General features: G+C 38.0%; 1 protein-coding gene across 5 annotated transcripts in view; it reads left to right on the top strand.

Moving 5' to 3' along the window:
- LOC127430027 (cell adhesion molecule 2-like) overlaps positions 1-24,919 on the top strand; it is a 400,390-nt gene that overhangs the window by 342,784 nt on the left and 32,687 nt on the right. For all 5 annotated transcript variants that reach the window (XM_051679444.1, XM_051679441.1, XM_051679443.1 and 2 more), the window contains exons 4-8: positions 4,521-4,673; positions 5,279-5,416; positions 12,936-13,097; positions 14,729-14,819; positions 21,849-22,027. In XM_051679444.1, coding sequence (XP_051535404.1) covers positions 4,521-4,673; positions 5,279-5,416; positions 12,936-13,097; positions 14,729-14,819; positions 21,849-22,027 — 723 coding nt within the window. The remainder of the gene's footprint in view (positions 1-4,520; positions 4,674-5,278; positions 5,417-12,935; positions 13,098-14,728; positions 14,820-21,848; positions 22,028-24,919) is intronic.

Raw genomic sequence — 24,919 nt, 5'->3', positions numbered from 1 at the left:
GTGTAGAATGAGCCAAGACCTGATCACCTTTCCTCCCTTTATCCTATTCTGCTGTCTCTCTGTGCCAAAACACCCCCAGGCATTTGACATCTCCACAAACCCTCTGTTCATTCTCTATTCATAACCCAGCACACATTCAGAAAGAATATGTAAGCAGTCTTGACTCGTTCTCTAGAAAGATGCTGTCTTCAGATTTTATTGTGTGGAGACACATTGTTTTAAGATGTTAATGTACATTTAAAAGGCTTTGAAATGCATCTTGATCTGTTGACATGACAGTAAATCTTTTTTTTTTTTTTTCTGATTTGACGTCATTGTTTGCTTGTAAAAACATTCTCAGGAGGACAGCAAACATGTCTGATCAGAATTCCCCAGCATTACATTGTTTAATGAGACCAAATCTTGAATGTCGGTGTGCTTTTGTTTAAACAAAACAGTGTCTGGATGTCCAAGGCATTTCATAGCATGATGTGTCAATGGAGCATTGTTAAAGCCAAAAGGCATACTGAGATGAAGCAAAAAAAAAAAAAAGTGTCTGAGATGTTAAATGAAGAGCTTGGTGTCTCTAGCTGATTGTGTGTTTCAATCGGAGCGAGGTGATGAGTTTGAGGTGACCTTTCTGTTCATCAGTCTCTCAACTGCAGAAAGCTCTTCTAGGAAATTGCAAACATAATGGATGAATGGCTCCTTGTGGCAGACAGCTAGAAAGTGTTTGAACTTAGAGAAAAGTTAGAGAAAATAAATGGCTTCACTGTGAGGGTGACAGTCAATAGCAGCAGACACTCAGAAAAATGAAACTTTTCAGAATTGTTTGTGTCACTGCTGTGTACAAACTCAACTCATAAATAATTAATAATCCACAACAAATATATTCACATGCCATGAATTATTAAGCAAGCTTAATTGTAAAGCTTCACCTCTAGAATCCAATATCCTTTTTAACATAAAAGCATCTAATGTGAACAAAAAAGTACAATAAAGTACATCTTTTTGACATTGTATCATGGTACAACCATATTTTTTTGGACATGTACCATAGTAAGACAATGATTCTTGGACAGTACCATATAGAGATGTCAAAAGTACCAGAACCTTTCTTTTGGCCCTGATGAAGGCCTTTGTGTCGAAACACTTTGGCAAATAAAATTGTATTTCTTATATTTTTATTTTTATTTATTCTTTCCACAAGTGTTGCTGGATTTTCTATTCAAAAGTACCAGAACTTCAGTACCAAGTTGATACTAAAATGAAAAAATACCAAAATGTTTGCAAAATTATTTTAACTTGGCTCATTGTTAGCATCGTGGCCGTTTCCTGGTGAAATAAAGCACTAGAGGTGCTAAAACAATTACTTTTATTCACTTTCATACAAATCATGAGATTGTGTAATAATGCATGTAATGTAATTTTGCAAAAATATCACCACAGTCACGTAATTTTTATGAGACGAGGAAAAATGAAACAGTACAGTATCGGTAGTACAGAGGCACTCAAACGTTTGTCGAACTGACAGGTGGATGCTTTCAAACAATCACACGTGAACGGTCAAATGCACTTCTTGATCAAAATGCTGGTCTTGGCGAGGTATTAATGTCAACACAGTCAGTTTGTGTTAACAATGTAAAAAAAACACATATGTGTCAAAATATCAGATCTGTTTAACCGGTCCTGCTCGAACCGGCATGGGAGGCGGGCACGCTAAAGGTTACAGCCTCTAGTATCAGTCGCTGGTGTGCCTCTTGAGGCCAGGGGAGTGAAATTTACACATACCGCATAGCTATCACGTACCAGCTGGCTCCTATTACATGTGCATTATTACACGTGGAGATTAAACTTTGCATCTTTTTACTGTTTCTATTATTTGTTCTACTGATTTAAATTTTAGTGATGTTATTTATTTTATTTATTTATCTTTATTTGAATAATTACTTAAAAACTGATATTTCTCTTTCATCAGGATCTTAATTATTGAATTTACTTTTTCCATTAAAGTTCATTAGAACTGACCATATTTACAGGGGGAAAACTCATAGCTTCATCCTTAATTCACAGGGGTCAGGCTTGTTAAATTCTCCTTTGTACTTGCCCTTATAAAAATTTACCACAGTTCTTGCATAGTATGTATTAGTAAGAGCACACTGATCACCGGTAAAACCATGCTCCTTATTACCAGATGTAATTATGGTTTCTAAAAAACAGTATGGAATTGAAAATTATGAAAACAATATCCATGTAGAGACTATAAAAAACCTGCCATAAAAATGACATATTCCGCTAATATACAATATTTAGTATAATTATAATTAAAGTGACATATATTTCAATTATAGCCTATATAATATTTCTACAGTTAGTGTTACTAACTGCAATGCAATAAGAATGGTGATGTGTGGATTGAAAAGAATGTAATAACCATTGTGAATTACACAGTGTTTTCCTGTTTACCTTGTCACTGCTGTTTAGAATGTCGGTGCTGTTTAATCTGGTTATAGAGTTTTGCACTGAGTTTTTTAGGTTTTCATTTCTCGCGCTGTGTTTACCATGGGACTGCACAGAGCGAGCACAGAGCAGGTTCATCAGCACTGCGTGGGAGGGCCGGTCCCGCTCAGCTCCCGTACGGTGGCCATTGCTTGCGTTGCGCAGGATGGCCAGTTCCGCACGGCTCTCACGGTTGCGCGGGAGGGCCGGTCCCGCTCGGCTCTCACGGTTGCGCGGGAGGGCCGGTCCCACTCTGCTCTTGCGCTGTGCAGTTTTATTGGGTAGCGGTGCACCCATACTTTTGGAGTATTTGGTGTTTTCCCTGCACAGCAGTAAATGAAAGCGCTTAATAAAATAAGAGTGGAGTGATTGACTCCAGGCAAAGGCCCGGTTCGCCAGATGGCCAGTCCATCACTGGTTTAGGGATCAGTAATTAGACAGTAATTAATGACTAATAATTGGACTTGTCAGGGACTAGTTAAGGACTTGTTTGGAATTCTAAGGTATTTATAGGCCTTTGTTCAGTTAATTTCTTACCCTTGCCTAATAGCATCTTTGCGTTTGGTTTTTCCTAACAATTAACTTATTAGGTAAAAACAAAAGGTACCAATAGCTATTAAGGTGCAAAATACATCCTTTATAGGTTCTTATTACACTGTGTGAATGTGCAATGTATAAGTATAAAATAAATATAGAAGGCAGAGACTTTTGAAGCTTAGTGTAAATAGCAACAAAAAGCATCCTCTTTGCACTAAAGGCAAATAGTGTTAGATGCTATTTGCACCCATAATGAAATACTAAAAATACAGTATAGGGGCATCACTGCAGCATGTTTATTGTGTTTATATAGAGTCTCACAAACACCCTACACAAACCCCTACCCCTACCCCTAAACCTAACCCTAACCATCCCTACTTTATTGAATTACTATATGCATTCTAAATAATTATTATCCACACATTCACACAGAGTACTCAGAACCTATAAAGTATATATATTGCATCATACTAGCTATTAATATGTTTTGTTTTTAGTTAAGAAATTCATTGTTGTGACAAAAGCAAATATAAAGGGGCTATAAAGCAAGGATAAGAAATCAGCCAATAAAGGCTTAATAAATACTTTATAATGCCAAACATGTCCATAAATAGTCACTTACAAGTGTAATTATTAGTCATGAGATATTGTCTAATTTCTGATCCCTAAACGAAAGTGTTACCATTAATATTTTAATATTAACTTTGTATTTGATTGTGTCACATAGCAAATTAACATAGCAATAGCACAAGAAATTGGTATCAAGAATCATAAAAATTTTACTGGCATTGGTATCAGCCACTGAAATGATGGTGTCATGACAACCCTTGTACCTTACAAATACTCTGATGCATAAATATAGTAATGATTCAGTACCATGGTATATATCAAAGTACCTTGGTATTGGGTCCTGGGTAGCTCAGCAAGTAAAGACAAAGACTACCCCACATGGAGTCGCAAGTTCGAATCCAGGGCTGAGTGAGTCCAGCTAGGCTTCCTAAGCAACCAATTGGCCTGGTTGCTAGGGTGGGTAGAGTCACGTTGGTTTAACCTCCTCGTGGTCGCTATAATGTGTGGTTCTCACTCTCTGTGGGGCGTGTGGTGATTTGTGCATGGATGCCGCAGAGAATAGCGTGAAGCCACCACACACGCTAGGTCTCTGCGATAACGTGCTCAACAAGGCACATGATAAGATTGATGGTCTCAGATGTGGAGGCAACTGAGATTCATCCTCCGCCACCTGCATTGAGGTGAGTCACTACGCCACCATGAGGACCTAGAACACATTGTGAATTGGGCATTCCAAATTGGGGTGAAAAAAAAAAATAGTACCTGGTATTACCATCTGCTATTATCACTATACCATGTTACTGCCATGGTACTTTTGTTTTGTATGGGGTAAACATTCAAAGTCATGCAGTTTGAAAGCACAATGAATGATGTCTTCTCCAACATAAATTTTTAACCTTGTGTTTGATCATTAATTATATGTCTTTCTATCTTAGCATTAAGGGACAACCGGATTGAACTGGTTCGAGCCTCATGGAAGGAGCTGACCATCAGCATCAGTGACGTGACTCTGTCAGATGAAGGACAGTACACGTGCTCGCTCTTCACCATGCCTGTCAAGACTTCCAAGGCCTTCCTCACAGTTCTAGGTAAGACCACCATAGATCAATCTCCGTCATCCACATCAATCTACGGCTTTAAGGTCAACACACCTATCACTGATCTGAGGTCAGTGTGTTCTTTTCACAGGTTCTTGTTCTCTTCTTGCAGTTTGACAGCACAGGGAGAGATGTAAATGAGAGTATTTTACGGTTGTTAGAGCCATTAGATGTGTCACTGTGACTGTGTGCTATGCTGTATTAACAGCCCTACCTTGAAAAACTGATAGAAACATTCATAAAGTACTAGACAATTTATATGCTCTCTTCATTTTCTTGACCTGAAATGTAGACCTGAAAGTGCCTCTACAATTTTCTACACACAGTATAAACAATAAACAAAACACATGTAGGGAGAAATTATAATTGACCATGATATACTGTAAATATGGATAAAATTGAGGGCTTTTTTCATTAAGTAGTAAAACGATTGCAAACTTTATTACAACCTGCAACCTTATATGTCACAATGTATAGCAACAAGTCAAGTCTGTTTTATTTGTTAAGCATCCTCTACAAAACATTTTGTTTTAAAGTATCTTTACAGAAAAAAAATAGTGTTTGATTAAAATCCTGAGGTTCTGTTTGTATCTCAGGTGTTCCAGCGAAACCAGAAATTACAGGCCTCTCAAGACCAGCCCTAGAGGGAGAGGACGTCACACTGACATGCACCACATCTGGCAGCAAACCTGCTGCTGACATCCGATGGTTCAGAAATGACAAGGAGGTGCAAGGTAAACAAATCCCTCTGGATCGCCTAGAGCTGATCGTCTGCAGTGAATGCTTCATTTTGTTAGTATGCAAGTGGGACATACTGTAGGATGGTGTGTATTGTGTATTTTTATACCAGCACCTTCATGAATACTTCAGCTCTTTTCAAACCATTTTACATGACATAACTTCCATAATCCTGGGCCATAGATGTTAAGTATGATTTTTTTTTTTTTTTTTTTTTTAAATGTTAAAATACTTCTACTGCAGTTTAATGTGCAGAAACAACTACAAGTAATCCCCCCATAAGAATAAAATGTAGGGGCTCCTGTTCTGTTTCACTGAATAAGAAAAAAGCTTTTGAGCTATTGACGTATGTTCATTGTTTTTTATCGAACTTTTCACCATACCAGCCCATGTGCAGTTTTGTGACCTATTTATAATGGGACTGAAAACGCAGATCCTTATCTTCACGTCTCAAATTAACTACATAATACAGATATTAAGTAAAGAAATTAATCACAATTAGTTGAATATTTCAATATTTGCTGAAAAAGGCACCCAAATACAAATAATTCAATATATTTTAATCAATATAATTATAAATGGAATATATAATAAATATTATAATTCAGATAGACATTAGATTATTCCAGCAGATGAGTAAAACATTGATTAGACAATACAAAGTGGGCTTAGAGACAATATATTGTTTGTTTTATTTATACATAAGCTACTGGCCTAAAGTCCACAGCAGTCCATTTTACAACTGAGTCTCTGAAGTAGACTTAAGGGTCACAGGATGCAGTCTTGCGTTTCGTCTGTACGTCAGACAGACACTTTTGGTACGTCTCACTGTGGTTGCATTGCATTTCACTATTTTTCAGCATTTCTAGCCATAAATGGCACATTGTAGGACACTGTGTCCAGTTAAATAGTAGTTTGATACTTTCGTCTTGAGGTCCCTGCACTCTGCTCCATCCAGCTGTCTTTGATCCGCTGTTGGTTTGTCATCTGTACAGCTGCACGGTGATTGTACAGCTGAGGCTGTGCTTACTCCCCCCTGCTGACTGAGACACACAAAAATATGGAGATGGCACTTCAAGTTTGAAATGCTCCTTTGTTTGGAAAATTCCTTACTACAGTGACATGATTGTGTACATTTTTTACATGTTATTTATTATATAATTAATCACACTGGGATAACATGTTAAATCGACAGCCTTGGATAAGAGTTACAAATCTTTCATTTATAATTGTCCTTACATTGGTGTTACGATAATTATCAGTGAGTTTAACTTTGTGCTCAACGGTTGTGTTTGTAAAATACTAGTAGGCATTTTTAGGTAATATTTTCAGTAGTAGTTAGTGCATAATGATTATGTAAAGTAGATATCAACTTCTGACTCAACCAAGGACGTGAGTTTGGCTTGGGACTACAATTGTCTGTACAAAAAATTTGACTTTTTGCATTTGCAAATTTGTACAGTTCTGTTGGGTGCTGCCAATTGTGCAGAAATAACAAACTTCACCTTTAAAGCTATAGCAAAGGAACTGTCAGTGTAACCAGTTCTGCACCACAATCTAAATCACTTTGTCGTAAGTCTTTGAATTGACCTGTTGTTTGATAATATAGGGTTATTCAACTCTGGTGCTAGAGGGCAAACGACCTGCAGAGTTTATTTTCAACCCTAATCAAACACACCTGCCTGTAATTTTCAAGTAATCCTCAAGACCTTGATTAGCTAGTTCAGGTGTATTTGATTAAGGTTGTAAGGATTCACATAGTTGAATAGCCCTGATGTAGAATGGCAAAACTCTATCAGTTAATCCAAATGTAAACTAATACGTTACCCCTGAGATCTTCAAATACAGTATGATTTAGGAGGATTTAGGCTTACAGGAGCCCCAGTCAGCTGATTTGGTGGGGGTGATTGATGGCTCAAGATGCTGTTAGACAGGCCTGATTCAGAGATGGCATTCACGTAACCCATACTTAAAGGCCAGTGACGTGCTGGAACGTAGCATCACAGCCAGACTGCCTGTCACTCACTCCGATTCAAAGAAATCTCGGCCTGTGATCTGTTCTCGTGAGAAGGATTGGATTGGCTTCTAGAGACCAGCTTGGCAGCCCAAACAGAATATGTAACACCACGAGATACTGCTCACTTTAGCGGGGTCAGAAATATGAAGCCAGCTGGATTGGGTCACGTTGAAAGATATAGAACTTTAAGTGCAGGCTGTTTTACTGTAACTCAAGCACAAATGCGAGCACACCTAAGATAGCATTGTGTGAGGACCAGAGCAAAAAGTGAGTGTTTATGAACTCATAATCTGCCGCATTACTTGTGATTAGTGTGAAGGGAATAAATGTAATTGTTGTTTTAGCACAGTGAGTGTAAATTTCACCAGGAAACTACTCCAATACGTACAACAAGCCATTTACAAATAATTTTGCAGAAATGTAGGTATAGTAACATGGTCCTGATATCAGACTTATGCCTGGTGGACGATAAAATAGCCGGAAAAAAAAAAAATAGCATAGATCTACATTGAAGTAAGGACCTGAGCATTTCAAGGGACCAGAACATTAATGAGACTTTGAGTTGCGTAAAAATGTCATGGATTTTCACTGGCAGATTTTTACCTAGACACCAGTTACATAGGTCTGTTCTGGAAGCGGGTGAGAAAGAGCAGTTGCACTCATCCGTAGTTCCTCTGACTAAATGAGATAAAAAACATGAATTCAGAAATCTGATCAAACAAAATAAAATCATTCACACAAGTTTGTATTATTGAGGCTTGCGTGTTTCAGGTCGGAGCCCCAGTTGGCTGATTTGGTGGGGGTGATTGATGGCCCGAGACGCTGTTAGAGAGGCCTGGATATCGTCCAGATATCGTCCGCAGTTCCTCTGACAAAATGAGATAAACAACATGAACATGAACTCAGAAATGTGATCAAACAAAATAAAAGTCATTCGCACAAGTGTGTATTATTGATATCGGCCCTTCTGCAAATACAGTATTACTGCATTAGAGGCACTAGACGTTTTCCTACACAGTTATTAGATTGTTTTGATACCTCTACCTCAAAATGGCTAAAACATTTCTTTGCAGTTCAGCTGCAAAAAAAGGTGATCAATCTTTCTGAAGCATCAGATGATGCGATGCATCTAGAGGAGCTTGACAATGCTGCAGGCTATGCAAAGGGAGCGTTTGACTGACACTGGTGTTGATATTTCTGGATAGGATCAGACCAGGGGAAGAGAGGGAGAGGGCTATGCTTTCAGCTGCCTTACCAATCACGATATCTAGCTTTGACACCACTGACCAGATATCACACAGCACCATATTCCACAGCAATTAGCATTAACACTTTTTTTTGTTTTTGTTTTGTTTTTTATTCGACACCAGCTGCTGTATATGAAATTATATACCAGGCATTCCTCATATTGAGCACTAGCAGGGTCTCATATTCACACAGAAACTCATAAATCTTATGTATTTCTTTGTTTTATTTTTTTTATACAGTATATATAATATATATGCATGTGATAGGTTAACTCTATATAAAAAAAAAAAAAGAAAAAAAAATGTGCAATGGTATTTCAATGATTTTTTTGGTATCACAGTCATACCATGGTTTTTGGGACATGTACTGTGATAATACCATGGTATTTAGTCTGAAGTACTATGTAAATACAATGTAAATATGGTAATCATTCAGTATCATTGTATTACCATCTGATACCATTCATACCATGGTCCCACTACAGTAACTTTTTGTACAGGTCATTAAGAAGGAAGAGGACAGTAATTAAAAATTAAAAATTAAGAATAATTATTAACAATAATAACAAGTCCCATTCTCCATTGTTTTCTTGTTAATTATGCTAGTTTACTTACAAATTATGAAAGTAAGATGGGTTGTAAACGCTTTTTCAGCCGACCTTAACCCTTAAATGCATGGGTGTTTGCCAAACATTATTATTATTATTATTGTTGTTGTTGTTATTGTTGTTGTTGTTATACTACCTCAGGTCTTTAGCAAACCGGCACATATATCTATCACAAATGGATCTACAGCTACAAAATAGTGTCACATTTTTTAAGCATTTTCAAGACAATTTGAATAAAATATATTGTTAGATTTTGATGTTTTATTTGTCACATATTAAAGAGATGATGCAGCAAATGATAGAACAGGATTCATTACTTCCATGCTGAACTTTTATGAGACCCAACTTGCTGTCAAACACATATTGAGCTACACACAACACATAAGCGGCACATTTAGATTTTTCAGCACTTATTGTGTCTAAATAAACGTACAACTTATAGAATTTCAGTGGTGCACCCAAATGTCAATAGTCATATCATACTGCTCATGTGTTGTACTTGCTGTAGTTTACTTCTAATTTGCTTCTTTATCAAATAGCAATGTCACATGTAAATCAAGTCAATCACTGAAATACCAGCGCTGCCTTGAGGAACAAACAACTTGTTTGATGTGTATGTGTACACACATATGGGATACTGATAATTCAGAAAAATCAACATGATTTTTTATGAATATAGTACTCAGATATCACACTTTTCTGTGCTGCTATCCTTTAAAAGACATTTGAAGGATTCTTGTAAGGAGGCTTCACATGCTCTGATTATTGTTTTACTCTTTACACTTCTGGGGGGGGGGGGGGGGGGGGGAATGCCATACATTGTCCCCAGGAAGTATTTGGATGCTTAAGTCACACTTTTGCATTGCATTAGATAACAAAGTATCAAAGCAAGAGGAATCTGCAAACAAAGTTGCATTTAACCAACTGGTCTCAAGATGATTTTTAGTAGATGTGTTCCCATCAAGTTCACACAGGTGTAGTTCATAGCATTAACTATGGGCATATTTCATTAATGTTTGGCAACCACAAAGTCTCTAAATATTTTTTGTCTTTTAATTTTGGATAGTATATTAATTGCCTTCGTATTTGAAACTTAACTTATTTTGTAAAATGCTTTGCTTGAAAAGTGTGCTGTGTAACTGATGAGATTATCTTTGTTATGTACACAAGAATCCTGTGTGAAATGCTGTTGATGTATAAAAGCATAAAGTTTAAGAATAGCATCTACCTTAAGTTTTTTATAACATCATTGATAACAGTTATAACACATGATGGCAACAGATGGTAATGCCATGGTACTTCAAAATATACTGGTATTATTGATTAACATAGAAATACCATAGAATATGGTATTTACATGGTTCTCCAATGGCATTACCATGGTACATGCCCAAAAAACCCATACCATCGTACCATGTCTAAAAACCATTCAAACAGGGGTCCAGGGACCCCTAAGGGGTCGCAAGGTGGTGCTAGGCAGTCCGCAAAAAAATTCAGAGAAAAAAAAAGTGTAAAAAATGTTAATCATATTTGGCTGTTTCATTCTGAAATAATTTGTTAAATCACAAATATTTTATTGTATTGGAAGCCATAGTAAGAAATTAAAACAGAAATATAAATAAATTGGCATATAATTTCATGTATTTAAAAAAAGATATAATATTTGTAAGAAATAAGGGTTGTAATTTATTATTTTTGGTAGAGCTGCTTTAAAACAATATTTGTTGTTTTATTGTATACTCTTACAAAAGTATTTATATAGTGTTTTTCACTTTACAAATATTTAAAATAAAACATAATTTTGTTTTTATTGAATTGACAATGTTTCTCTTCAAGTTTATACATCTAACATTATTCCAGCATAAGAGAGGCAGTCAACTTAATAAAAAGTAAATATTTTTCAGATAATATATAAACAGTATTATTTATTTATTATTTATTTTATTATAATTTAATATATTTTTCTTTTGGCTGTAGTACAATGACGATACAAAAGTCAATTTTTTAATTTGCCAAACAAGAAGTTTTCATAGTATCATGTTTAAAAAAAAACAAGGGGGTACCTCGCAAAGGGATTAGCAAATTTGGTGGTCCTTGACATCAGAAAATTTGAAAACCCCTGGTCTATATAAAGTTATACTGTACAGTCTGAAGTCTATGGAAGTAACCATTATCCACCATGCTTTTCCTATATAATCCCAACTCATATAATTAGATTATAGTCCCTGATGCAATGCATTGTAAACATAACTGTAAAAAATGTCAGGTAACCTGGTTATCTGGTTTTATGCAAGTCAAAAATATTATTTAATATGGCTGATTCAACCTGACTAGAGGTTACAACAACGAAAGTCATATTTAAGGGTCAGAGCAGGTAGAAATAACTCCTTAAAGGGATCATTCTATAAAAATGAAAAAGATAACGATGACTGAGGCTAACATTCTGGCTAAAATCTCCTTTAGTATTACACAGGGGGGGAAAGTCATACAGGTTTACAATGACATGAGGGTGAGTAAATAGTAATAGCATTTTCAGTTTTAAGTGAACAATCCCTTTAAGCTTACAACTGCCTGTATTCACTTTTTATAGTGTGTTTATATTTTTATAGCTTAATTTTACAATCTTGGATGACCATATGGATGACTCACAATTGTAATGCATGATTCAGACATGTTCACAAGTCCCTGAGGTGGAGTCCAAGGCAAGTCTTTGGTCACAAGTCCAAGTCAAGTCTTAGTTCTTTTTTTGGCAATAGTTCTTTATCTGCAGCTGTTTAGTTTAATAAACCCTGTATAAGGCTAATTCAATTCTGAAATATTAAAACTGATTACTTCTAGGGATTGCCTTGTTCATTTATTCAAACGTATCTAATAAAGTACATAAGCTTTTACTTTAATCATGGATTTCATTTTTATACAGTAAACATCTTGGCTGCCTGGTCAATGCAAAGTAATATAGTCTCATTTAATGACAAGATTACATAATTAAATTACATAAATACATTCTAATTGTTTAATAAAAAAGAAAAGCTAATTCATTGCATTCAGGTCTTGATGCCAGATACATATTTAGTGATTATAAAACACAGAGATGAACATCATTAAATTCTCTTCTGCTGCCCAAAATGTAGTTTTGGCGGCCGGCAAACTATTTCAAAGCAGAAAAAGCCCTGAACTGTCAAAGTGATTGAAAGCATTTGAATTGTCCATCAATGTTTTTAAAATTAGCTGAAATTCAGAGAATTGTCAGTCACTGCAGCTACTAATGTAATATGTAAGTAGCATTTTCCATTTCGCTTGGGAAATTGTGATCTGATCTCTATCCCTTCATAGTGGAGATGCATTTAACTGCAAGGTGTAAATGCAATACAGCTAAAGAATATCCAGATAGTATCCAGAATATGTAGTGCATGTTACTGCAAGGTATATAGGGGGGCTATGAGTTTAAATCCGAGTCGAGACTCAAGTCAGTTGTTTCCAAGTCTGAGTCGAGTCGCAATTCTTTTTTTGCAACTTAAGTGCACCTCAACTATTTAGTCACAGAACTGAGTTTCCATCTCTGGCATGATTAACTTAATGATGTACAGTATACAGTATATATAAAACATTCTGATGTGGTTTTTGTGTGTCTGTGCTTGAGCAGGTCAGAAGGAGGTGAACGCCACTGGAAGGTCATTCACGGTCAGGAGTATCATACGCCTAAAAGTGGACAGGAAGGATGATGGAGCAGCTTACACCTGCATGGTAGAGCACATCGCTCTGGGCTCCATGCCATACCAGATCACAGAGGTGCTGGAGGTCCACTGTGAGTCATTGCTTTTAGATCACTTTCCCTCAGGAATTTAGCTAACATTAAATGAAAATTGTTCACAGAGATAAAGAATGTCTCCCAGTGATTCTACTAACCAATAGTAAAACATGTTGTAAAATAGTCTAAGTATTCCATTAAAAAAGCATTTTTTACCACTAAAAAATTCTTAAGAAGTGTTGAAAAGACCAATTCATTCCATTGAAACTTTTTCCTTTAATTTTTTTTTCTCCATAAAACATCTATAAAATGTCCATAAAAAAGATTCATTTGATTAATAGTGCTCAGTGAAGTGAAATAAATATTTTGTTAACAGCTATATAAATTAGAGGTTTTGTTGTTGTTGTTGTTGTTGTTTTAGTGTATATTCTTGTTTGATATGGTCATCCTAATTTAGATCATAATTTTATGGCAGAGAAATACTGATCTTATTTTCTTTAAAAAAAAAAAAAAAAAAAGACAAAAAGACAAAACCTATATTATCTACAGCAATTATGCCAATATTGCCCCCTTTAGCTGGTATAAAAATTTTAACTCTTGAAATTGTCTAACTTAGGCTAACACTATGTCCTGACCACAAAACGACAACATTTCAGCATCGAGCTGTTCCAAAGGAACACGCTCGCACTTCACAGCTCTGAACAAACAGCGAATCAGACATGAGCATCGACTGCTTTTCTGTCATCTGTTCTTAAAAATATAATAGTGTGTTTCTTCAAGCATGTGTCTTTGTGTCTAACAGAATTTCTTGTCACGTGTCACTCCGAGACATCTTGCAGGTTGCTCCTCACAGCAGCAAGTAGATGTGCAAAATGAACCGCCACTGTGCATGAAGTAAACAACCCGCATTTGGCATGACACGATTCACGGGTGCTAATTTCAAACCCTGGGCTACTATTTAATATATTTGGCGACTTCCCAGCTCCATGGTCTTGTCATTACCCGATGTTTTCGAACATCATCTATCAATGAGCTTCGATAACAGGATCAGATATTTGTCAGATATCGTCGATATCCGATTACATACACCATTGTATTCTTTATGATTTAGTGGGTTGGACATCACTGACCAATCACAGACAACAGCATTGGTATAATTTTAACTATAAAGCTATACTTGGTAAACTTCCAGCCTACCTCTGTACCCTTCTCTGTAATTATCAACTACGCTCTTCCAAGTGATTGCTTTTTAATGTACCACGGGTTGTGACAGATCTGGAGAAAAATGCATTTTCTTACTATGCTCCTTGGACATGGAATAATCTACAGAAAGATCTCAAATTAAACTTATTTATATCCATTGATGAATTTAAAGGTATCGTAAAGCATAAGGTGAATGAGGCATGTGATTATAGGTTACATTATAATATTTTGTGAGTTTGTATGGCTGCTACCTTGGCCAGGTCTCTCTTGTAAAAGATATTTTTGATCTCAATGGGACTTCCTGGTAAAATAAAGGAAAAATAAAATAAAAATAAAAATTACATTGAAAGTGTCTCACAGTAACCTCGGAAATACATGGAAATAGTAGTGTACGATATTTTGATTTATCCTATGTAATAAAATGTCTATGTAATGTGTTCAATGTTTCTATTTAGATTTTGTATTGTTTTGTTTTGTTTGTCCAGATGCTCCTCAAGTAGAGATTGTGCACTCAGTAATAGTACCACAGGAAGGACAGTACTTCAAACTGGAGTGTGTATACAAAGGGAACCCACTGTGAGTCTGCCTTTCTTTTAATCACCTATGTGAACGTTGTTTGAATGTGATTTGTCTTATAAAGTTGAACTTGCAGAATCATCACATCTCAAGGTGGACCTTATCTGCATACCAAAAACAAAAAGGCAATAATATTATATTAGATCTTGACATTTGGGAGAGATTTAAAGAGTCATTTAATCGTTTAGAGAATCTGTTGTTAAACTTTTTGTGTGAGCTCTCTGAGATAGAGGACAAAACTATTTGGTTTCGTAAGTTACATACACACTGCGTGTGATTGCTGTGGGACACCGTCCGAGTGTCACATGGTCTGATGCCCTAATACAATCATGACAATTTATTGGCTGATGGCGCTTAAGCGACACCCCCTAGGGAGCTACGTCACAGGCTCCATAAAGGTGCTCGCTTTCTCGCCATCGGGTCAGATTTTCTGCAAAAGGCACGAGCCTATATAGCTGCTAGAGATTGTGGCCAGCTTTGCAGCATCTCATTCTCCTCAGGAAACCAAGGTTAAGTACGTAACCGAGAAGTTCCCTTTTGGAGAACTCAAGCTGCGTATGATCGTTGTGGGAACGAATACTTTCACGACATGTGAGCAGTAGCTGCCAACAGTCTAAGCTCGTGTGGCAAGCATATAGCGGCGCACAAGCGAGCTAAAGCATCTGAATAAAAAGGAATTATGAATTTACTCCTGTTCCAACAGAGAGAACCTGGGAAGCAGGTGTTAGTCCCTGCCATACGAATGTCCTTCAAGGACGCACCCCTAGCCAAAGCCCATGAGGATGCCATGCTCCTTGTAGAATGGACTTGAATACCCGAAGGCAAAGGTAAACCGCGTGCTTAGTAAACACTCAAAATTGCATCAATAAGCAAATGAGATAGTCTTTGCTTGGACACCGAAACACCTCTGTTACGGCCACCAAAGCAGACAAACAACTGTTCTGACTTATGCCACTGGCTAGTACGGTCAACATAATCTCGCAATGCCCGATCTGGGCAAAGAATATGTAACCTGTCATGCTCCTCTGACTCAAATGGAGGAGGGGAGAAAACCTGAAAGTTAATGGTCTGCGAGAGAAACGACGTAGAAATAACCTTGGGCAAACAGCCCAAACGAGGTCTTAACACGACCTTTGCCAATGCCACTAGCAGTGTCATCTTAAGAGTCAAAAACGTATCAGTAACTGTTGTCAAGGGCTCAAAAGGAGCACCCGAGAGTGCCTGTAAAATAACAGATAAATCCCATAAAGGAACGTGGATGGGACGAAAAGCAAGAGACAAGTGACTGTCTACCGACAGAGAATCCATTGATAAGGGCGTGTTCAGCCGCTATAGTGGCAACATAAACTTTCAGAGTTGCCGGGGCAACCCCGACCCCAAAACACTCCTGCAAAAATTCCAGCACTTATATACTTAAATGTATATATCCTCCTCATTGATGGAGTTCTAGCATTTAGACTGGACCATAACTTCCACAAGTCCAGCCAGGGTTGCCAAATGCTGCCCCGTGCCTGAGACAACATACTCACTCTGACTGGAATCTCCCAAGGCACCCTTTCCAGGAGAGAGACCAGAGTCAAAAACCATACTTGAGATGGCCAATACGGCGCCACTAACAGAAGTCGAACCCTATCCTCCCGAACACTCTGCAAAACTACAAGCAGCAGACTGATCAGTGGAAATGCATAAAGTGCTAATATTGCAGATGGCCCATCCAGAGTTCATAGGCTAGAAGACCTTTGTGTACAGCGCCCCAACTCATGGAGGAGACATCTGTTGTTATCACCTTGCAGTGAAACACCTGTCCCAACGGAACGCCCGACATCAGAAGGCGGGTCTGTTTCCATGGCAGCAGAGTTTGGTAGCACCCACACGTCACTCTGAAAGGACAAAGCACATGTGTCAGTGGTTGAAGTCTCTTTGTGGAGTTCATCCAGCACTGAAAAGGTCTTGCATGCAACATGTCCAAGGGAATGACAGCGGACACCGTGATCATGATCCCAAAAGCCTTTGAAATGTTCTCGCAGGGAGAACACGTCCCACACTGAACATCACTAGACACTGGCGTAATGACAGAGAGTGAGCTGGAGACAGGCGTGCCTGCATCACCTGCGAGTCCAGCTCCACTCCTAAAAAACAGAGTCTGTTGCTTTGGCAACAGGATGCTCTTGTCTAGGTTAACACGCATCCCTAGATTGCTCAAATGGCTGAGAACGACATCTTGATGTTGGGCAGCCAAAGTCTCTGAGTGAGCTAACACCAACCAATCATCGAGATAATTCAAAACACCTGAATGCCTTGAAGCCTCAAGGGCATCAGAGCTGCATCTATGCATTATTTGAAAGTGCGTGGTGCCAGTGCAAGTTCGAATGGAAGGATGCAAAATTGGTACGCTTTGACCCCGAAAGCGAATCTGAGAAAAAAACCTGTGCTTCGGCGCAATCTGAATATGGAAATAAGCATCCTTCAAATCTGTTGTCACAAACCAGTCCCCCAGCCGTACTTGTGATATTATTTGTTTTTGCGTCAACATTCTGAATTGACATTTCATTAGGTTGAAATTCAAATGTCTCAAATCCAGAATGTGACGCAAGTCGTTGTCTTTTTTCAGGACTAAAATTTAATGATTGAATTGACATTGAATGACATAACCAGTGGTGTAGCCAAGGGTGGAGACACAAGCCCACCCAGAATATTACAGATTAATCTTTGACTTCAAATAAATATTTAGAAAATAGTTTAAAAAAAATCATAAATTCTGATTTCTGAAAGTGTGAAAGAACATTTTGAATGTGCCGCGTTTTGTTGTTAAGTAAAATTTGGTAAAAAAAAAAATTTGGGCGAAAACGTTTTATTGAGGCCCAAAAAGTAATTTCCTGGTGATGCCCCTGGACATAACCATGCTCTATCGTTTGAAGTACCCAGTTCGAAATGCCCTGCAACTGCTGCCAAGCCACTAGATGGGCAGACAGAGGAATTAATGCATGGTTCTCACCTGTAGTGCGACATGTAACCAATAGATGCCGCACTTGTCTTATTTTTGGCGACTGCCCCACAACCAGCATCATAGCGGAGGGGTGCCTTCGTGCTTCTACTACTGTGGCTGGTTGAATGGGATTTAATAATGTTTCTGCCATTATTGTATTCAGGCATGTATGATGAGTGCCCTGAAATGCATTTACAGCAGGGATGCCGACAGAATAAACCTTTTCCCTGGTATTTTGAACAGGGAAGAGTGTGTGAACTTTGGGGGGAATGTTTATTTGAGAAAACTGGTTCACCACAACGACCCCATCATTCTTTATGGGGGGACAACATGTGGTGCTTATGTTCACTGTGTGTTTTGTGTACACTTGTGCTTGATGAACATTGAATTCTGTTATGCATATCTCAAGACCTTTGGTCATGGAGACGGAGGCTGAATTCAGGATGCATTTTTTAAATGTTTGCTCACCACTGCAAGCTGCTGGGGGAAACTGGACCATATTTTGGCTGTCGGGTGTTCGAGGCGTGTACAATGGCGAACTCATCCGATACTGTCCGAAGGGAAAACAGGAGAGAAACGGATACGTTTGTACAGTCCAGTTTCATTCAATGAATGGGGCTCACCCTTCGTTTCACAACAAGTCCATCAGGCTCGCTTCTGGTGTCCTGCCGGCTGTTTAAAAGGGGCCGGGACAACATCCAAATGCCTACACAGACCATCCTGTGATGGCGGGAACGTAAGAGGACCCCAATTTCTCTGAGGGGTGCAAAACTCGTGTCCGGTGCCTTATGCGGCTCTCTGGTGGGACGTTGCGAAGATGCTGAATGTGAACGCACCGGAGCTGCAGCGGGATTGCTGTTTTACAGCACTGAATTTTTACACCAATGACAGGACTGCATCACCGAACAACCCTGATTGCCTTATCCTTGTCACGAATATCCATGAGAGTAAACCACATATGGCGTTCCGCCACCACAAGCTATCCTGCACAGCTTCGAGGGAAGAGTAGGCCTCGACTTCCATGGGGCCACCGAAGAAGGAGAGAAATGGGCCGCCAGCATCTCCTCCATCGCCGGGACCAAAGTATATCCATGGTCGGAAGCTCAATACATATTAGAAAACTTAGAGGCCGATTGGTTTGTAATCCTGGCCGATTAAGGTTGATCCCAGGACTTAGAAATCTCCCAGGGAAAAAGGGAGATATGATCCTCCAACTGCATTTCATCCGGCCAATCCAGGTGCAGTTTAATAACCTCCAGCAACTATGTATAATTTACAGAGGGCCTGGAAATCTGACCACTAGGAGGCAAGTCCTCAGCCTGGTCACCGGCGAAATCCTTGGAATCTGCTGCCGTAGACATGGCATCCTTGTCCTCAGCTCTGAAGGAAACTGCTGTGTGGGCCTCAGGGCTAGGGCACAAAGGCCCGCATGTAAACTCCATGGGTGAACATTGAGCCAAATCCAGGGAGAGTGACAAAGAGAACCGAAGGTTGGCCTGCTGCTCAGCTCCCGTCTCCACGGCGTCCACGCCGGCCTCCCTCAAGTCACACAGCCACGAGGTGCTGACAGACGTGCAGCCAGCACGAGCATGCGGCTTGACTGAATCTCTTCCAAAGGAGGCAAGCCTTTCACGGAGCATCCTGACGTTCATCAATCACACTGCAGGCAATCCGAACCCTGCAACTTGGCCTCCGTGTGGCGAAACCCCAGACAGAAAACACACATATCGTGGGAATCCTCACCGATGATGAACCACGTATATGGCGGTAAGCACTTCTTAACATCCATCCTGTGTTGCCTTTATGGAGCCCGTGATGTAGCTTCCTAAGGGGCGTCGCTTAAACGCCATCAGTCAATAAATTGCCGTGATTGTTAAGGGCTTCAGACCACGTGACACTCGGACGGTGTCCCACAGCGATCATACGCAGCTCGAGTTCTCCAAAAGGGAACTGTAAAAAAGTTCTAACAAATGATAACAAAGTGTGGGAACAAATTTTTTGCCACCAGACTTCTGAACAGCCTGGTCTTATGAACATTACATGACTGTGACAACATTTTTGCAAAATGAAATGACGTGCCTTATCACATGTTTAGCTGCAGTTTCCCAGTAAATTGTCCAGCTGCGGGTGCCAAAAGCGAGTCATATAGTATCGTAATCAGGCAAGGTTCTTAAGGTGAATATTAGTTGGAGGTTTTAATGAGTAAAACGTACCTCTCTAACCTAAAAATTAAACCTAAACCTAACCAGTGGTGATCTAAAATCAATTGAGAGGTAGACACAAAACAGACATAAGAATTTCTCAGCTTTTTTGGTCCATACATGGGTGCCAAAATTCTGAAGCTCCAAAAATCACATAAGTCAGCATAAAAGTAATCCATAAGACTCCAGTGGTTAAATCAATGTCTTCAGAAGGGATATGGTAGGTGTGGGTGAGAAACAGATCACTTTCAAATTCTTCTTCTTGTGTTTTTGGTGATTCACATTCTTCCTTCATATCCTCCCTGGGCAGGGAGAAGAATTTCTAGCTTAAAAGGGCTTAAATGTTGATCTGTTTCTCACTCACACCTATCATAGCACTTCTGCAGCGATGGATTAAAACACTGGAGTTGTAAGGATTACTTTTATGATGCCTTTATGTGCTTTTTGGAGCATCAAAATTTTGGCACCCATTCACTTGCATTGTATGGACCTACAGAGCATAAATATTCTTCTAAAAATCATAATTTGTGTTCTGCAAGTAAGTCACAGATTTGTAAAGATCTGGAATGGCATGAGAGTGAGTTAATGATGAGAGAATTTTCATTTTTGGGTGAACTATCTGTTTAACCAACGCCTTAACCTTACAGATAGTGTCCAAAAACAAAATGAGAAATGAAAAGCATATTTTCTGAAGCAACCATGTCATCTTGTGTCACAGATCTATGTCAATCTTTTGTCTCACGTGTCAGTTTGAGTGCTTGGCTGAGCTCAAACCATGTACTTTAGAGCCCAAAGTCCAGCACTCTATGAGGTGAGCTACTGTGGAAGCTGATAACATTGGAATAAGTGTGTAAATGTAGGTTGGTCTGTAATACACGTGTTAAAATGTATCGTATTTCAAATGATGCGTTAGGTTAAAAGTGTTTCAATTACATTACATAGCATTTTGTTAGTAATATTGCGAAAAATACGTCTTTTTATAGTCATAATCAGCCATTGTTCTCATGATTGATTTGAAAGTGAATCAAATACACAGTTGTTGTAGTGCCTCTCTACTACTGGTTACACCAGGAAACTGCAACAAAACATAGAATTCGGCACATTAAAGTCAGTTTGCAAAAATGTAGTAATAGTAACTTTCATTCTATGAGACTAGGTTGCAGCTATGAAATTACAGCTTGCAACACTACATAGGTGCTGATATTAATTTATATTATAGACTTCCATGATCATAGGTGCATTTTTGTCAACATGTTTTTTTTTTCTTCTTCTTTTTAACAAACTGAGAGATGAGATACAATTATTTCATTCGACAGCATGGCACACGTTATTGATAAAGCTTAACTTGGATATAACTATATAAAATACAACTTTAAAAAAGCTGAAAATTAGTCTGTACGTAAATATTGTTGGTAAGTCCGATTCATTTGCAGAAATTTTACAAAATCGTTCTTTGAACAGTTTGTTTTAAAGAATAGGTTGAAAAAAATATTTAGATCGGGGTTTTGTGTGTGTGTGTGTGTGTGTAACTGCATGTCCCTACATGTCTTTTAATACTTGCTGTAAAGAGATAGTTCACTCAAAAATAAAAATTCTGTCATCACCTGTTAAACCCATATCAGTTAAACCCATATGACTTTCTTGCTTTTGTAAAATACAAAAGGAGATGTTAGGCAGAACGTTAGCTTCAGTCACCATTTACTTCCGTTGCATCTTTTTTTTTTCATACAATGAAAGTGAATGGAGACTGAGACTAACCATATATTTGTTTGAAATATGTCTGAACATTCTTGACCTGTAAATTTCCAAGGCCATTAGCTAAAACTACACTGTTGTTTTTAGGCCTGAGCCAGTTTTATGGACAAAAGATGGAGGTGAGCTCCCTGATGTTGAACGAATGATTGTGGAGGGCAGAGATCTGATCATCACAACACTGAACAAAACAGACAACGGCACATATCGCTGTGAGGCCAGCAACCACCTTGGCACCAGCAGCGATGAATTTACCCTGTATGTGTATGGTAAGTAGTTCAGGGCCAAAACTAACCCTCGGAGGGTATTAAATCCAAAACTTTATTTTGTATGCTCATGTATTCTCATTATGTATTGTTTCTGGTTACACTTTACATTAAAAAATTAGTTCACACAAAAATTAAAATTATGTCATGATTTATTCACCCTCATGTTGTTCCAAACCCATTTGACTTGTTTTCCATCGAACACAAAAGGAGAACTTTTGAAGAATGTACTAGTATGTCTTTTCCATGCAGTTACAATGAATGGGGACTGGAGCATGCAGTAATGAGTTTTTACTCAAAAGCTTTCGTATGGCTTAAGAATATTTGGAATTCAACACATGAGTCGTATTGACCGCTTTTAATGTACTTTAATGTTGCTTTTGAGTTCCTTTTTAAGCATGAAAGCTTAAGCAACTAGAATAATTCTCCAGAATTTCTCCACAGAAGGAAGAAAGTCATACAGCTTTGGAACAACATGAGTGTGAGTAACAAATGACAGAATTTTCATTTTGGGGTGAACTATTTCTTTATATTTTTATAACTATTTTTCTTATCTAAGTAAGTATCAAATGTCCTCCTGGCCCAGTTTAACAATGTTTTGTGTGTTGAGGAGAAAGCAGAAGAATCTGCTGGTGGCTGCAGTATTTACCACCAAAGTGAGACAAGCCAGAAATGATAAGTTAGTTCTCCGAAACAGAAAGTATAGCAGGAGAAGAACACATAATTAAGGGTCTCTGCTAATGCAGATAACATTTGTCAAGCTAAAATAGGAAAGAAGACACACAGCACAAGGAACACAGACAGATTTGCAGCACAGCTTTTTAATAGGCCCAACAGTAATGCTTGAGAGAAATCATTTGAAAGGTACACATTATTTGTGCACAAAAGAATATGATTTGTCACAACAGGAAGGTGCTTTGTGGACAGACGCCTTTTAAAAGTTAAAGAAACAGATTACCCAAAATGAAAATTCTGTCATTATTTTCTCTCCCTCATGTTGTTCCAAACCCATATTACATTCTTTATTCCATGGAGCACAAAAGGAGATATGCAGAATGACAGCCTCAGTCACCACTCACTTTCATTGTATGGAAGAAAAAAAAGATGCAATGACAGTGAATGGAGACTGAGACTAACATACTCCCTTACATCTCCTTTTAAAGGGATAGTTCATCCAAAAATAAAATTCTCTCATCATTTACTCACCCTCATGCCATCCCAGATGTGTATGACTTTCTTTCTTTTGCAGAACATAAACTATGATTTTTAGAAGAATATTTCAGCTCTGTAGGTCCTTACAATGCAAGTGAATGGGTGCCAAAATTGTGACGCTCCAAAAAGCACATAAACACAGCATGAAAGTAATCCATACGACTCCAGTGTTTTAATCCATATCTTCAGAAGTGATATGATAGGTGTGTGTGAAAAACTGATCAATATTTAAGTCCTTTTTTGCTAGAAATTCTTCTCCCTGCCCAGTAGGAGGTGATATGCATGAAGAATGTGAATCACCAAAAACACAAGAAGAATGTAAATGTGATCTGTTTCTCAATCACACCTATCATATTGCTTCTGAAGATCTGATTTAACTATCTGGAGTCTAATGGATTACTTTTATGCTGACTTATGTGATTTTTGGAGCTTCAAATTTTGGCGCCCATTGACTTGTATTGTATGGACCAAAATAGCTGAAACATTGTTCTGAAAATCTTCATTGGAGTTTAGCAGATGAAAGAAAGTCATACAGCATGAGGGTGAGTAAATGATGAGAGAATTTTCTTTTTTGGGTGAACTATTCCTTTAAGTTCAACAGAATAAAGAAAGTAATATGGGTGTGAAACAAGTTGAAAATTTTTGGTAAACTACTTTTAACAACACAACAATAGAAACTAAATAAAGAGTCCCCACTTCAGTGTAGGAATGCTACATGTGAATAAGGTTAAAGGATTGAGAGTTAGCGAGTGAAAGACAGGTGTAGAGAGTGAGCGAGAGAGAGAAGCTCGTTCACATGACTCATTACCTCTAGGCCTAATTCATCTAGATGTCTGACTTCACCAAAGTGATATTTATTAAGCCCTTCCTCTCATGATGAGTTGTCCGACGCGGCTCTCGGATGAACCTAATTTGCTAATGGTACGACTGCCAAGTGGCAATAAATGTCAGTTGAAATCACACAGCCTCTATTCATCTCCATTTGCCATTTTAATTTCCATTTATTAAAGTGTCTGCTGGTACAATTTTTTTTTCAGGAGCAGAAACAGGAACGTCTGGTGTTTAGAAAAGGCAATAAATACAATGTAGAATGGGAAATTGGGCTGTGCTGTTTAACACATTAATACTTAGTCTTGTGTAGTCATTTATCCGTGGGAATGAGAGTCGTAAAGATTTTAATGATTATGGTTCAGATTTGGATTCCTATTAATGATTCCATTACTGATTCTTTTACTGATTCATTACTGACTTTTAATAGGGGAAGCACATTCCCTCAATAATTAGTTCGTAATACCAAAATAAACATGTGAAACAAATACAATAATATTTTTGGTTACATATACATACATATACATACATGTCAACTTTTATTAATTAAAGTACCATTTATTACAACAAAACTCAGTTCTGAATGTGTATCTTAAACTACACGTTTTCAAATGAGCAATACATCTGTAATTAAACTGATTTAAATCTAGCCCTATGTACACATAACACTGTAACACTTTTCGGTTAATTTTGAGTTGGTCATAATTCATGAACAAAATAATGATTTATCGGTTGATTTATTAAGTCAAGAACTGCTTCGACCGGTTCAACAAGTGAGTGAATTGATATGAGTCTGAGACTGATTCGTGAGTCTTTTTTTTCACTGATTCATTAAAAAGAAGTCATTTGTTTGCA

Source organism: Myxocyprinus asiaticus, chromosome 39 (genome assembly GCF_019703515.2).
Source record: "Myxocyprinus asiaticus isolate MX2 ecotype Aquarium Trade chromosome 39, UBuf_Myxa_2, whole genome shotgun sequence".
Taxonomy (NCBI): Eukaryota; Metazoa; Chordata; class Actinopteri; order Cypriniformes; family Catostomidae; genus Myxocyprinus; species Myxocyprinus asiaticus.
The sequence above is the reverse complement of the archived record's forward strand: the minus strand, read 5'-3'. Positions and strand labels throughout refer to the sequence as shown.